Raw genomic sequence first — 16737 nt, forward strand, 5'->3', positions numbered from 1 at the left:
AGCTTTGACTATTCGGACTTTTGTTGGCAAGGTGATGTCTCTGCTTTTTAGGATGCTGTCAAGGTTTGTCATCGCTTTCCTTCCAAGAAGCAGGCGTCTTTTAATTTCGTGGCTGCTGTCTCCATCTGCAGTGATTATGGAGCCCAAGAAGGTAAAATCTGTCACTGCCTCCATATCTCCCCCTTCTATTTGCCAGGACGTGATGGGACCAGTGGCCATGATCTTAGTTTTTTTGATGTTGAGTTTCAGACCGTTTTTTGCACTCTCCTCTTTCACCCTCATTACAAGGTTCTTTAGTTCCTCCTCACTTTCTGCCATCAGAGTGGTATCATCTGCATATCGGAGGTTGTTGATATTTCTTCCGGCAATCTTAATTCCGGCTTGGGATTCCTCCAGTCCAGCCTTCCGCATGATGTATTCTGCATATAAATTTAATAAGCCGGGGGACAATATACAGCCTTGTCGTACTCCTTTCTCAATTTCGAACCAATCAGTTGTTCCATATCCAGTTCTAACTGTTGCTTCCTGTCCCACATATAGGTTTCTCAGGAGATGGATAAGGTGGTCAGGCATGCCCATTTCTTTAAGGATTTGCCATAGTTTGCTATGGTCCACACAGTCAAAGGCTTTTGCATAATGAAGCAGAAGTAGATGTTTTTCTGGAACTCTCTGGATTTCTCCATAATCCAGCGCATGTTAGCAATTTGGTCTCGAGTTCCTCTGCCCCTTCGGAATCCCGCTTGTACTTCTGGGAGTTCTCAGTCCACATATTGCTGAAGCCTACCTTGTAGGATTTTGAGCATAACCTTGCTAGCGTGTGGCCTAGGAAACTATGGCCTAGGAAACTCTAGGTCTGAAGAAGCCTTCATGGCAGAAACAAATCTGTCTGCATGAACTCCAGTTCCTTGAAAACTATAATCACTATTGAGGAAGGCCTGATCTGCTTCTTGAGAGGCATGTAAGGAATACTACAAATTTATCACTCCCAGCTATTTTCATGTCTCACCATACTGAGATTCCTCATCAAGACTTCCCACTGCATCTATGAGAGTTCCTGGCTTCCCACGAAAATGAGTGTCCAGCCCTCCTATTTCCTCTTTTTCTCTTCCATTTTTCACCTGTTCTTTTGTGCAAGAAACTGTCAGAATCTGCACAGCTCAATGCTCCTTCTAGGCAAACCTGTGCAGGAACACAAATACATTCTATGCAGAAATTATAATCATTCTGCAGAGCTTGGTGTTTCTTCAGGAGAAAAAAAATGACCATCAAGCATCTGAAATATCTTGCAAGTTTTCTTCTGAAGTTTTTTTTTTTCAGGAGGAAAACAAGAACAACAAATCTCTTGGTTTCTCAGGGAGAGACGGTGAAATTTACCTCCCTGCTCTGTGAAGGCTGAAGCAGCCTCTCTGGTCTGGGTTTGTGAGACTGGAAGATGGGCAAATCTGACTGGCTGTGTGTTGGTGCCTTAATGAAGGAACTGCAAATGCTGCTAAACAATTATGGAAGGGCACACTAGAGAACCTCATTGTCATATAGCAGTGTTCTCTGGGGCAGATGTAGCACTGCATGACTCTGTACACTGGAGAAATAAAGAGTGTCAACAAGATGCTTTCTCGGGTAATATTTTAATTAACTTTGTGAGGAAAAAACATGAGCCACTGTTTTAAAAACAAGGAATTCTCTGCAGGGATTAATTGTTAACTCAATGGTTAATTGTTTGTGTAGTGGGAAAGAAGTCAATCAATTGATCAATCTCATTCTCATTTCGCACACAAAAAAGGAGCATTAATAAAACAAGGCTGGCTGGATAACTCAATAGTTTAGGTATGATATTGGCAGTTTGATTAACCACTGCGCTGTCTAAGGGAAGAGCTATGTGGGTTTGAGCTAGCTGCACAATCCCAGGAGACCCTCAGAAGAAGAGAATGGTAAACCACTTCTGAATATTCTCCACCTAGAAAACACGGCAAAGAATTGCCATGAATCAGAATTGACTTGATGGCTTGCAATTTATTAATCAAACAAGGACTGGGTCGAAATATATTAACATCATTTGATAAGGTCATTGACTGGAACTTAGGTCTGAAGCACATCTTTTTATTCCTCCCACTGTGATAAACTGAAGGGACATTGCAAGGAACGAGGCCTCAAGGAGATTGGCTATGAAGGAGGGTCAAAAAACAGCTATGGATAATGAGGAAAAAACAGTGCAATGTAACAGCTCTCTGTGTTAAGCAGTCAACCCTTCATACCCACCTATTAAATGTGTAACTGCAAAATCAAAGAAGGAAACATACTGTCAATTGAAATTGGAGAAGTTGTAACAATAACTGTGATGAAGCATCTTGACAAATATTAAACAATTTTACCACATGGTCAACGCTTAAAATGCTTTACTGACGTAACAATTTAACTTTCTTTAGCTATCTTTTCATAGCTTCAGTGTTGTATGGTGGGAATGATAATGCTGTTGTAAAAGTATTCAGGCATTGGAGACATGGAAAAGTATTTGAGCATGGGGTCCAAATACACACTTTTTATATTTTTATGTTATGAAAGAATTTCAGAGAACTGAAGACGAATAACCTTATTCTTGAAGGGCCACCATGTCAAGGAGAATCACTGGGGTAACCATGACAGGAGTGCTGCTAGATGACAGGCAGCTTTGGAATGAAATTAATGGATCACACATGTTTTATGTTATGCTCAGTGTCAAAGCTTCTGTATCATCAATTCTGGGTCAGTGTAACCTGTTTAATATTTTTTTAAAAATGTACAGAATGCAACATCAAATATAAAAAGGCAGAAAACATAACAAAAACCTCTCAAGTAATCCATCACTATCAACAACAGCAGACAATGAAAAAAAAAACTTAGACACACTGCTCTTAATTTTTTTAAGTTAGTACACACACTAAATAGTAATGAAGAAAAGGCATGATTACTTCTCCTGTCTGTATCCTTGATCGACACAAGGGCCATATTTGTATGCATAAACAAAACGTGGGATATAGTCAGATGTAATGGCGATAACAAAAGCATTGGTGATGACAGCTAGGACTCCTATGCCTTCAAGAATTCCATACCAGATACCTAGGAGAGAACAGTTATAACAAGATAAAAGATGAAACCAACAAACCCCATAAAGCTGCCCATTTTATCAAATTTTAGGTGTACATCCCATAAAGCTTTTTGTTCAATTCATAACAGAACTAATGCTGATGTTTCCCAACATTCCTGCCCTATGAGTGGTAGTTTAAGGCTTTGGGACTTAACCAGAAGCAGAATGGACACTGTTGATAGAACAGAGCCTGTGCTACTTGGAACACTCCTTAAATCTGTCCCAGAGGATTATGGGAAGCAGAGAGATTCCATTACATAAGTGGAAGTCTGCTCGGATTTTGTGATTCACACTCAGCACCAGGTAGTAGGTAAAGGTGAGAGATGAGTGAAGATTAGAAATGTTGAACTGCTGGATAGCTCAGTGGTTTAGGTATCTGTTTGAGAAGCCAGAAGCTGGGAGTTTAATTCCCACTGTGCCTTCTGGCTGAAAGACTCCTGGAGTTGTGGTCCTACAAAATAGGTTTTCCAGGTGTCAAAGATCAGATGCATCACCACTGTGCATTGTTGTATTCTCAGATCTCATTCTTTTACCCATTTCCTATCTTACCGTTCTTCCCTACTGGGATAGGAGAGCGATCTAAGGGCATATGTTTAACCCCATTTATTTACCAGTCTATAAGACCCACATAAATCCATGAACTGTAAGTAAAACGTTTCTTAGACAAAGTATAATGCAGGACCCCTGCGGATGTGTTTAGGTAGAAGTCAATTTTGTACCAATTAGTAGGGAAAGTGCCCAAGTGATTTAAAGCCATCATATCAATGAACTAAGTATAAGACACAATTGAAAACAAAAGCAAACAAACAGGCACATCCCTATGCCTAAGCAATATATGGATAAGTTGTTTTTAAACAAAAAGAGGTGACAAATTATTAATCAGCATTGATTTTATCCAGGATGTCTAAACTGCGGCACAGTTGTATGCATTTTTCTGCAAAAGTCCCATTTTATTTAAGGAAGCTAACTTTCAAGTACAGTGGTACCTTGAGTTATGAACTTAATTGGTTCCAGAAGATGGTCGTAACTCAAGTTGGTTGTAACTCAAAGGACCATTTCCCATAGGAATACATTGAAACCCCATTAATCCATTCCAGCTGGGAAAAAAACCCACCGAAAAACAAAAAACACGGCAAGACCCATCAGAAACGCGATTGACCCGTTCTGGCCAGAAAAACACACAACAACACCGAAAATCAAACAAAGACTGCAAGACCCATCGGAAACGTGATTGATCCATTCCGGCTGAAAAAACACACAACAACACCAAAAAGCAAACAAAGACTGCAAGACCCATCGGAAACGCAATTGGTCCATTCTGGCTGAAAAAAAAAACACCAAAAAGAAAACAAAGACTGCAAGACCCATCAGAAATGCAATTGATCTGTTCCGGCCAGAAAAAAACAAACATCAAAAGGCAACCAAAGACTGCAAGACCCATCGGAAACACGATTGCTCAGTACTGGCCGAAAAAAAACCAACGAAAAGCAAAGACTGCAAGACCCATCAGAAATGTGATTGATCTGTTCCAGAAAAGAAACAAACAAAAAACCTCCAAAAAGCAAACAAAGACTGCAAGACCCATCGGAAACGTAATTGATCCTTTCCAGATGGGAAAAAAAAATCACTGAAACGCAAAGACTGCAAGACCCATCGAAAACACAATTGATCAGTCCTGGTCGAAAAGAAAACCCACCTAAACACAAACAAAGATTGCAAGACCCATCACAGCACAGAAACATAATCCCACCCAGCCCAAACACACGCTGCAAAATCATGTACTCACTCAGAACAGGCATTTTAAAAGGCAGAAAGCTGTACCAGGCAGTCTGAAGCCTCCTCCAAACACACACTCTCTAACTGCTTGGGTGAAAGAGCTACAAAGAATCAGCCTCTTCACTGAGGAATTTAAACCGTTAGCAGTTTAAATTTCCTGCCTTTTTCCCTGCCTTTTTTCCAGTCGTAATTCAAAGCTCCTGTTGCAAATCAAACAAAATTTTGCGGCCAGTTAGTCATAACGCGAAATGGTTCCAAGTCAAGATGTTCGTAAGTCAAGGCACCACTGTACACATACATAGCTAGGCAGTACAGTGGGGTCTCTACTTAAGAACGTCCCTACTTAAGAACAATTCTACTTAAGAACAGCTCCGTTTGCTAAATTTTGCTTCTACTTGAGAACAGAAATCCTAGATAAGAACAGGAAAAAAAACCTTTCCTGCTCTTTTTTTAACCTTAGGTCATCTTAGGTTAAAAAAAATTCTCCCCCTAGTGGTAGAGTATGTATTAACCAGCTTTGCATTAGTTCCTATGGGAACTAATGCTTCAATGTACGAACGCACCTCTACATAACAAAAAAACAGCCAGAACGGATTAATTGGTTTTCAGTCCATTGCTTCAAAATTAGCTTCGTCAGAAGTGCTTTTAACACTGTTCCCTGACCTAAGAAAAAAAAAGAAAAAATATCCCCCTCTAGTGGCAGAAGGTGGAATAGCAGCTTCCCATTAGTTTCTATGGACGGAAAAGAGCAGATACGGATTAAATGGTTTTCAATGCATTCCTATGGGAAATGCAGATTCTACATAAGAACTTTTCCACTTGAGAACCACCTTCCAATACGGATTAAGTTCTTAAGTAGAGACCCCACTGTATTGAACTGAGTGAACTCCCATACATATACATAAATAGCTGTAACAACTGCAGTAAATAGTGTATCTTATACAGTATTTATCAATGTATGAAGACTAAATCCATCTATTAATTTAAACTAACTCACTTCTGAACTGAACTATTTTACTTTTTATACTTGATTTTAACAAACTGGTTTTCAATAAAAAATAATCCCCTTGGCATTTGCAAATGTTTTGTGCATGTTGCAGTAGCTAATTGCAACTAATTCACAAGGTGCCAGGGCATAGTATCTTAGTTCCACAATAAGGCATGTAATCAGGAATGTAACCAAGATGCACCCCTGCAGCTCAACACTTACAGTGGACCCTCGACTTACAGACGGTTCGACTTACAGACTTTTCGAGTTACAGACTTCTCTGGCTGCAAAATTTAGATTTGATTTGCAGCCAGAGAATCGACTTACAGACCAGAAAAAAACCAAAATGGAACAAAAATAGAATAAAAACTGCCAGTTATGGGATTAATCGGTTTTCAATGCATTGTAGGTCAATGGAGATTCGACTTACAGACTTTTCGACTTGCAGCCACCACTCCAATACGGATTAATTCCGTAAGTAGAGGGTCCACTGTAGCTGCAATTAACCAAAGCAAGTTTCACATATTTTACACATTTCTGGCCAGAAACTGGATTTACCTATTATCTATAGAGAAGTTGCACTTTCAATTGCAATTTAATTTGGTTAAGAAGTCTACATATCCTAGTGCTTGCAACTTTGATACACAAATAATAGTGCACATGCACACACACACAAAGAGAATTTCTACATGGACTGCACACTGTCTCACCTATATCTGTTGCTCTTGCTGGCATTGGCCGCCTCCACTGTGTAACAAATTTATAAGCATCAAGCCTGATTTCTATGATATTGTTCAGTAATGCCAGCAGAGGTGCTAGTGGAAAAGCAGCGACAAAGATTGTGGTAAAGCCAAACTGTAAAACTGGAAAGAAAATGCACATGATTAGAAAGGGAGGAAGGCACAACTAGAAAAGAGAGGGAGGAAAAGAATGAAACTTCATGATAGGAAACAAATTTAAATTAATAGAGAAAAATATGACTTCTCCATACATATACACACCCATTTCTAAGTACTCATCCATGAGACCATGGAGATTCATAGGCTGTAGATTCCAATCTTTTTCCCACTGAGGTAGAGACATTTTATGCTCCAGTAACTGTCCTCCTTTCTTGATCTTCCGTCGTGACCACCAATTCTGTAGTAACCTATCGTGAGATATCCAGAGCATGAAATCTGTGGCATCACTTTCAAGAAGAATCTAAATGAATACACATGATGCCACATGGAGTTTTATTTCTCTCTTTGTTAAAGCATGGCCAAAATCTGTTTGCAGGGGCGGTGGGGGGAAGGCCTGAACTTTTATGCTGCAGTAACTGTCTTCCTTTCTGGAAGTAATGGATTCCAGTTTGCAAGATCTGAGCAGGACTGTCAATAACAGGTCCTTTTGGAGGTCATGGGCAGAAGCAAATGGCCACTAAGTAAAGGCCCCTTTTGCAACTCCAGGGTACGCACAACTTCATCACATTGTATGTGAGCTGTGCATACCCCAAAATCACCAAAAGAAGCAGTAATTTGCTGCTGTTACTGAAGTAGTTTTCCTACACAGGCATAGCTGTGCAAGAGAGCTTTTTCTCTTCTGCAGAAGGAAATCCCTATAAGTGCAGGGACTTCAACAAAGCCTGGTGAAAATTTTGGTCACCTAGACACACTTGTAAATGTTCTTTGAGACTTCTTATTCCTGCACCATTATTTATGGCTGCACAGATAGAAAGTCATGTTTGTTTTTAAACAAATTCCTGTAGATTGTCCTCTACCACTGAGAGCTTTTGAAATGACACAGATGACAGATGCTGCCTTTTGTGTAGCTCTATGACCTGTGCATAGAAAACAACAGAACATTCCTCTTATGCTGGTAATTAATTGGTGATTAATTCTGATTATAAAATTGATTGAAAGATATTGTGATAGCACAAATTGGACTTACGGATAGCCAAGTTCCATAAAGTTGTTCCACATTTGTTTCAAGACCATGATGACACCCATCTGCAGGCAAAGGTCTATCAAGCAGCCACTAGGATGACACTGGAACGGGAAGTGTTAATATATTGATATTTTCAAATAAATACTTATCTCTTTAAAGCTGTTTTAGAAAACAGTTCAATTGGCTATAATTTTGCAATACTATATGAGTATAACAAAGAGGTAAGGAAAAAAACAAGAATCAGATAGTGACAGCTCATTTGTTATTATATATACAATAGTACGTTAAAGAGGCAAACTCAGAGAACAAAGCAAAAAATAGAAGAAAGTGAGTACACATGAATATTTAAATTGGGGTGATTTTGCATGATGGTATGAAAAAGACATTTACCTCTTCTAATCTCCACCTGTTGAAAAGTTTGTTGTACTTTCCAGGACGTCCAGCAAATCTGTAAAACGAGATTTCTGCTTGTAAGTTACATTTCAAATGAACGTAGAACTACAGCTTTCATTTTTTTTCTTTAAGAAACCTAAAAGCTGCTTAAATTAAATTTAGGCTAAAGTCAAAAATGTGTGCATGGAGGGAATCAGGGTGGTCCAGAACATCATTAAAACAAACAGGAATTGAAACATAATACTATAACCATTAAAAAGCTATTAAACAGCAAACCACAGATCTAAAAACATTTTTATAGCAAAAACATTAAAAAGCCATTTAAAACGATATACACCACCAAGCACAGGTCATCTAACCTTCTTAAAACTGGATATTAAAAGCCTATCTGAAGAGACAAGTTTTCACTCGTCACTGAAAGAACAGGAGGGAATGAGTGTGGCTCATGGTGGATGATATTCCATAATCTGGGGGCCACCAAGAAGACCCTCTCTTGGGTCCCTATTAGACATGGGGACGAATATAAAAGTGAATCACAATATTTGTTGAATATTGTTGATTCATTGGATATTCATCCCTTCCTATTCATGAGATCTGGAGATCCGCACAAATATAAAGGGACGAATATACACCCTTTATGTTCGTCCATTCATCTCTCTGCCTATGCCAGCGCTAATCAGCTGATCCATGCAGGTGTAGACAGAGAGAGGAAGCCTGACTGAAGGGAACCGGCTCCCGCCATCATTGCAAACAGCGGGGTGGGGGGATTCCCTTCAGTCAGACTTCCACTGCCTGTCTACGCCTGCGCAGATCAGCTGATATAGAGAGGGCAAGTCTGACTGAAGGGAATCTCTTTCCTGCCCTGCTGTTTGCTATGGAATGGAAGCTAGGTTGCTGGAAAAGAGACTGCCATTCCAGCAGCCTAGCTTCCTTTCTGGCAGAGGCAGCAATGCAGCAGGAGGTGGTGGCGCAATAAGGTAGGGATTGGGAAGCAATGTGGCAATGGAAAGGGGGTGGAGCAGGCTGTGGGAGTGGGGAGTCCATTGTAAAAAAGTGAACCAACAAATCAATTTCTAGCTCATTGAGTCATTAGGGGCAAATTTGTGGTCTGTGGATTGTCAACCTTGACGACCCACGAACCAAGACAAATCACCATTTTGGCAGTTCATCCCCATCTCTAGTTCCTATCAAATGTACCTGAAAAAGTAAGATTGGGAACCAACTACCAATTTTTTAAATGTCAAGAGATGTTCCAATGCTGTGTGTGATGAGATGACAACATAGGAGGTACTGCAGAATAAGAAAAATGCCACAACGAGTACCAGCAGTAAGAAGAATAAAATGGCACTGAACAGAACTGAAACAATGCAATCTACATATTGCAAAATGTGTTCTCAGATTATTACCTTCCTATGGATCTCTGTTTAGAAAAACATATTTACCTATATCAGCTTTTCACAATGTAAGCATTTCCAGAAGTTTTTGACAACAATTCCTATTGTATTTGTAGTCATATCTGGACCAGCCTAAGGTTACTATACTTAGGCACTGAAGTATCAAATACAGTTTATTTTTTATGTTTCATGCCCATTGATTCTTGCTTGTTTTAACATGCTTTATATTTCTAACTTGTGTCTGTTTTATTCATTTTATTATGTGTGGGAGGAAAAGCAGGATACACACTAAACAAATCCAGAAGTATCTTCCTCGTCAACAAGCCAATTTAATGCATTATGGAACTATAGTGCTATTTTATTGTGTTTTATTGTATCAATTTGTTTGGAATTAACGTACCTTCCGAGGAAAAAGGCAATGTAGAAAATAGAACTGTTCAAGTTGACAAACTGGAAAAGAAACATTTTCAAGGCAAAACTGTTTTCCCACTCTGAGTCTGTTCTAGGATGTTCTGTGGGAAAAAAAGATGAGAGAAAAAAAGAGAGAAAAGTTAATACTATAGATCTCTCTTAAAAGTCAGAATAAGCATAAAATCAACATATAAATAGTGATGATCTAGATCAGGGGTATCCAAACTACAGCCTGCGGACCACATGTGATCTGCCTTGCCGACCTATCTGGCCCGTTCCCTTAACCCCATGCATGCGTGGGGGTGGACAGGCAGGACTGTCATCAGGTGTCCGTGCATGCATGTGGGGGTGCATGTGGGGGTGCAGGGGCATGTGTGCATGCATGCATACATGCATGCATTCATCTGAATGCATGTGGGGGTGCAGGCGCAGGGGATGTAGGCATGCATATGAGCATGCGCACGTTCCTGTTCCTTCGGCAATCTAAGATCCTGAAAGTATTTGGTGTGGCCCTCAAGGTCAAAAGTTTGGAGACACCTGGTCTAGATAACTGCTGAATTATATATCTGACACTCCTTTTAAAAGGAAACAGGAGAAGTGTCACATTCCTCACAGAAAAATGTATTTCTATAAAACTCAGCTTTGACCCTCTGGTACCACCTGATCTTAAACTGGCAGACCACAAGGCGATCTATCCATCTTAAAACACCTGCATGAAACAAGTAACTCTGAGCATTGTGATCACCACCCTTGAAAACATGACCATACCCTTATTCAACTAATCAACTTTAAAATGGGAAGACCTGTGTTTCGGATTTGAGAACACCAGTTTGCTGCTGCCTTCAGATACATTATGTGAACTGAGGAAGAGCAGCACTAATGCATTAGAAAACTTTCTCTCCTTTTCCACCTCAGTCATACATCAGAGATGCCTTAATTCACAGGGAAAGAGGGAATTAAAAGAATATTTTCCCTCAATTTTGGCATGACCAGTTAGGTACTGAATTTCAGAATAATCAGTAATTAGAAGGGAACAAGGGATTAAAGAGTTCTTTTAATATCACGGGCATTTGGGGGAGAATAAAGTAGGAAAAACCACATTTATTTTCTGAACAAAGAGTGCCTACATCTCATTTATATTTTCATATGGAGCATCACAGCAGCATGGAATTACAAAACTATGACTCACCTAAATCTGTTAAGAGATAAGCAACTTTTTCGTACACCTGAAACAAAGATAAGAAATTAACATGCTTACAAACAACAATCATTAAAAACAATCTTGTTACAAGAGCTAAAAGAGTTGTGAGAAAAAGATGACACAGGCAGATGAGTCTCTGCCCTTATGGAGGTTTTGTAATGTAAAGACCAGCTACAGGTTCTGTCTCTCAGAGCTGGTATTCTAAACACAATTATATAGAAGTAATTCCTGTTATACTCTACAATGGGACTTTTAATCATATAAAGAATAGTCCTCTACGAATGCAATTGTATACCTACTTACTTAGGACTAAGTTGGATGAACTGAATGGGAAGAACATCTCACTGCATCCAGTTAGAAATACTTATGACCAGACATGTATGGAATTCTACTGTCAGTCATATTTTCCAGTAAAAGTTATGTGTAACATATCTGATTTAGATTTTCCTTATGAAAAATAGCTTCACAATACATTTTCAGCAAAAATAAAAATTCTGCCATCTACTTTTCATTTGAAAATCACAACCTAGCACTATAAATATGCTCTTTGATTATTGGTGGAGATTTCCTCCTGAAACAAAGGAGGTGTCTGTGTGTGAAATAGCCATAGATTATAAGAGTCCTGCTGTTTTCAGCAATGTAAAACAATGGTTCCAAAATGTGAGGCCTCAAATGTTCTTGGACTGAGGCTCGAAGAAGACCTGGATACTGGCTGTGCTGATTAGGGCTTATGGACATAGTAGACCAAGAACATCTGGGCTTCCAAGTTTGGCAATTAACCTAAGTTGGACTGAAGCTGTTGTGTGTACATTGTCTTCTAGACTGGTGAACCACAGCTGGATCTGCTGTTAAATTGAGTGATCAATTTAATATGCTCGGCATGGTGCATTTTCCCTAGAGGTCAAACATTTATTGTACTAGAATCTCTCTCTCTCTCTCTCTCTCTCTCTCTCTCTCTCACACACACACACACACACACACACACACAAATAAGATCCACACCCATTCTTCTACCATAAAACCTAGAGGCACACCCAGATTTAAATGTGGCATTCATTATCTGGAGGATCGACTTCTCTGTAAGAACTTTGATTTCCCTGAGAACTCGTCTGTGCCTGCCCTGACCGAGGTATTTTACATCAAATAATATTTATAAACAGTTACAGAACTGGTTCAAATAGCTTTTTTCTCCAGTGCTGAAAATAAGCCAAAGCACAAAGCAGCAAGCTGCTGTGACACACAACTCTGCTTTATTCCTTGACAGATCCTACAGTCATCGTGGTAAATAATTTTTTTTTGTCATAAAAGCATTTTGAAAAACCCCCTTCAGAAGATACAAAAACCAGGAACTGCAGCAAATATTGTAGAAATATTAGAAAGCCCCTTTGCCAACATCATGTTGCTACAAGCAAAATAAAACAAACCAATTTATCAACACTATGTATTTTTTTTCATATATTTTACATATGCTTGGACTCACAGCTTGCAAAACTCACTGTTTTGGTTTATGGTGATACTGGCTAGGGGATTCTGAGAAGTGTAGTATTTTTTAAAAAATAACCCATCCACCCCCCACAGCTTGCTTTATTATGAATAAGAATTAAAAGCTTACAACGTTGAGTGACATGATGATCATAAAGTTGATGCAGACTCCAGTGCCTGATGTTGCAAACTGCCAGTACTTTTTAATGAAATACCACTGGAAAGAGGCAAACTGTTCCATAGCCACCAGGCGATAAACTACAACTGCAAAGACTGCAGTAAGGACTAATGAAATCTGGAGAGACACAAAATAGAAGTGGTTTATTTGAAAGGAAAAAAATGGGTGTATCACAAATAAACAAAATAATTGCACATTCATCTCATTTATTTCAGGCGTGTGATTAGGCTAGAATAATAATAACAAAAAGGTCCTTTTGCATATATGGCTGGAGTCCCCTTAGTTTCCATAGCTTGTTCAGTACAGTAGTTTGTTGCATCAGCAGTTCCCTGTTTTTAAAAATGGTTTTACAGGAATTCACCTCCTGCTCCTGTGCAAGTGGTGCCCTTGTTGATCTAAGATGGGTGATGCAACTGCAAGATGGAAATAGTGTGGAATCAAACTGGATTCTGGTATTTTTCTTTTCCCTTTCCCTCCCCTTTCTTCTCTCTCTGTTTTGTAAAATTGTCTACACCTTATATCACAAAACATCAGGAAAACCCCTGTTGCATAACTGCACAAAACCCCCATGCTGTGTAATTACTTATATCACAAAAAATGGGGGAAATCTTGAGCCTCGTGGTGCAGTGGTTAAACTGCTGTACTGCAGCCCAAACTGCTCACGACTCCGGGTTCAATCCCAGGTAGCCGGCTCAAGGATGACTCAGCTTTCTATTCTTCCGAGGTTGGTAAAATGAATACCCAGCTTGCTGGGGGTGGGGAGGGCAATGTGTAGCCTGCATACGTAACGTGTAAACTGCCCGGAGAATGCTTGTAACACTATGGGGGGGTATACAAGCAGCACACTTTGCTTTTGCTGTGTAACTTGATTTTACATTTCTTGTAGCTATGATAGCACTGAGGCAGAACTGCTATCCATGAAGCACTTCTGCTGGTGCCCAAGGCAATTAGTCATGGCAGGGATGCACGGCCAACTGTGTAATCGAATTGGGTGATTCCATGTTGCTGGGTGTAACGCATAGCACATTTATGCAGACATAACTATATGCTATGCCTGCATGAAAAGGGTTTTGTGTACTTTGCCTATCTTCTTCTTTCATTCTGCTCTGTTAGCCTGCATCTGAGAAGAATTAATTACGCTTATATAAATTGTGAAGAACTATTAAAATATTACGCATTCTCGACAAAGCAGGAGTCCTATCCGATATTGTAAAGAATCAGCACAGGAGGAATGGCATGATTTCATTCTGCTAGCCCTTCTGTGCTTCTAAGATTCCATTTCATGAGGAGGCTCCCCACAAATGCAGGAGGTTCTGCCCCTTGGCTTTTGTTGGTGGACAATGGAATATACAACAGAGGGGCAGGATTAGCAAATATCTTGTCCTCGGATAATATCTATGCATACATAGGAATGTCTGAGCAGTCCTTGGCTCTCTTGACATACTGAAACAATCTGTTGAGAAATACAAATGCACCTCTAGTGCAAGAGCAAGAGAAGGAACTCATTTTTCTTCACTGAGGTTTTCATTACGAGTGCAGAAGACCTCAGTACAAAGGAAATGCCTTTCCCTTTTATGAAGCAAAAGGGAACACATGTCCAACACATATATAAAGAGCAGAGAAGGAAAGTCTGATTGACCAAAATAACACCACCAACAACACAACCCATCTGATGCTTCTTGTTTTTGAAATTTCATGCAACAAGGCAGCAGGTATCACGGACTTGTGCAATTTGCACACAAATCATTTTCAGAAATGTGAGAACACACTGATATAGACCGAAAATCTTTTACTATCCTGCAGGCAGTGAGAAAGCTCTCCCCCACCCCAATTTCTTGTTTTCATGTACAAGAACAAGGAAAGTGATGTTGCTAATATGATGTAGCACACAGGATCTTTACAACATATCCACTGCTTCCAGAGACTTTACCATGAAGAATATTCCTGATACAGACACCATCAGTCGGCTCAGTTTATCAGGGAAGGGCTGAAATGGTTCAGGCTTTCCTGTTATTGGATTTACCCGCTCCACTTGGGAATATTTTGCTTCAAACTGGGGGCGAAGCTCTTCCTGAAATTACAAACACTTATTTCAGTTTTTGCTAAGGTGATTTGACATGTGTAAGATATCTGACGTGAGAAAAGGACATTCTTAATAGTGTAGTTCCTTTCTCATTGATCTGCTCCACATACCGTATTCACTGATGTACGCATTGTTTTTAAATAAACACTCAAACATCAAATTGCTCTTGGTTAATCCTGAAAAGCACAGATAATGATTTTTCAAAATTATTTCAGGGAATTGCTCAACCACCTGAATAACAATAGCAGGTAAGTGCTTTCCTCCTGCTTTTCAGAAATTCCAACTGTTAATAATATTTTGAAAAATACATTTAAATGTAATATTTCTTTGTGTACAAATGAATACATTGAGGAGAGGCAAATCACAATGTCACACTCAATAGTTGCAACCTTGATCTTCACAGTTTTACAAATGCAACATTAATGTGCACACTGGTTATTCTATGTATGATCAGTATCTTGAAGAATGAAGGCCATCAGAGGAGCTTGTACATTTGATTGTACATATATGATTGAGATTTGTTCAGATGGCAATTTTGAATGTACAGAGGTGGGGCTAGGAAGAATCAATCTGATTGCTTCCATTTGTACCAGGCATGTTGACGAGTTTTCGGCCCAAGTCCCAAGTTGGAGTCTTGGGGTCCAAGTCCCACGTCCAGGTTTGAGTCTTTTGTTCCGTGTCCTGAGTCCCAAGTCTCGAGTCTGAGTCACAAGTAATTTGCCTTGCCCCCTCCCCAGGCTTTGGAGGCAGGACTGGGACCCAAAGACTCGGACTGTGCAGCACCCAGCTGATAGGTGGTGCACGTACAGAGATAGCAGGCAGATTTCCATTCTACACTCCCCCCTACCTGTTCTTACCACGTTGCCTTATTGGCCTGTGCAGACAGCAGGCCTGGAATGGAAGCCAAGCAAGGGCAGGGGTGGGTCCATAGGGGCTCAACAACACCACTTGGACAAATAGGTCAGAGTTGCGGGTCAAGTCGTAAGTCCTCACCAAAACCCACGAGTCAAGTCCGAGTCCAGTTGCCATTGTGACTTAAGTTAGACTCCCTTGGGAGTCACAGTCCCCATTTCTGATGTGTAAATGAATGAACTTGATGAAAGGCTTTTCTTTTACGGATACCATGAAAATAGCACGTATTTCCTAACTCAAGCCACCAGCTTTTTCTTAACCTCCACATCCATATCAGAACTGGAGAAATATTTTAGGGAAAATAGGCCTAGATATTAGAAATGCTGCATATGATTATGACAATATCAGCCCATCCACCTTGAGGAAGAAGGTCCCACTGATTTGAGTGCAGCATACCTCTTCATGATCATAATAATACTGTCTTTTAAAATAAAACTTTACAAGTTCCTGCGATCATGGCGTTCACTCACACTTTGTTACTGCACTGAAAAATTCTAGAGTCCCACTTATTGTCACATATATGAACTTTCTATGCCTGATAATTGCTTATCAAATGCAAAGTTTATTTTTGGCACTAGATAATAATGCTTTAACATATACATGTACAATTTCTTACATACTGACGAAATCAAATTTAATCTAGCAGTCCCCCAAAGTACCAGTAATGCAGACAAAGCTTCATACCAATTGTCAATTTTCAATTTAAACTCATTGTGATATCCAAATTGCCTTTATGGATTGTTTATTAAGACTCTTACCTCTTCATCTTCCCAGTCTATTAGATCCCAGTCATATGTTAGCACTGCTCTTCGTCTTTTCCAAAACTCTAAAAACACTGTAGCTGTGAAAGCCGTTAGTTATATATTAACATCATC

The 16737-nt window shown here is 39.7% G+C and overlaps 1 protein-coding gene and 1 long non-coding RNA gene across 2 annotated transcripts in view; one reads left to right on the forward strand and one right to left on the reverse strand.

The window, feature by feature from the left end:
* Positions 1-16737, forward strand: part of LOC144585842 (uncharacterized) — a 757174-nt gene that overhangs the window by 87943 nt on the left and 652494 nt on the right. The window lies entirely within an intron of this gene.
* Positions 1-16737, reverse strand: part of ANO3 (anoctamin 3) — a 339659-nt gene that overhangs the window by 8609 nt on the left and 314313 nt on the right. The window contains exons 15-24 of the mRNA XM_072985871.2: positions 16621-16703; positions 14798-14938; positions 12820-12984; positions 11196-11232; positions 9996-10107; positions 8199-8256; positions 7812-7909; positions 6887-7032; positions 6596-6748; positions 2946-3093 (exon numbers count right to left, since the gene is read on the reverse strand). Of these exons, the coding sequence (XP_072841972.2) occupies positions 2946-3093; positions 6596-6748; positions 6887-7032; positions 7812-7909; positions 8199-8256; positions 9996-10107; positions 11196-11232; positions 12820-12984; positions 14798-14938; positions 16621-16703 (1141 nt within the window). The remainder of the gene's footprint in view (positions 1-2945; positions 3094-6595; positions 6749-6886; positions 7033-7811; positions 7910-8198; positions 8257-9995; positions 10108-11195; positions 11233-12819; positions 12985-14797; positions 14939-16620; positions 16704-16737) is intronic.

Source organism: Pogona vitticeps, chromosome 1, assembly GCF_051106095.1.
Source record: "Pogona vitticeps strain Pit_001003342236 chromosome 1, PviZW2.1, whole genome shotgun sequence".
NCBI classification, from domain to species: Eukaryota; Metazoa; Chordata; class Lepidosauria; order Squamata; family Agamidae; genus Pogona; species Pogona vitticeps.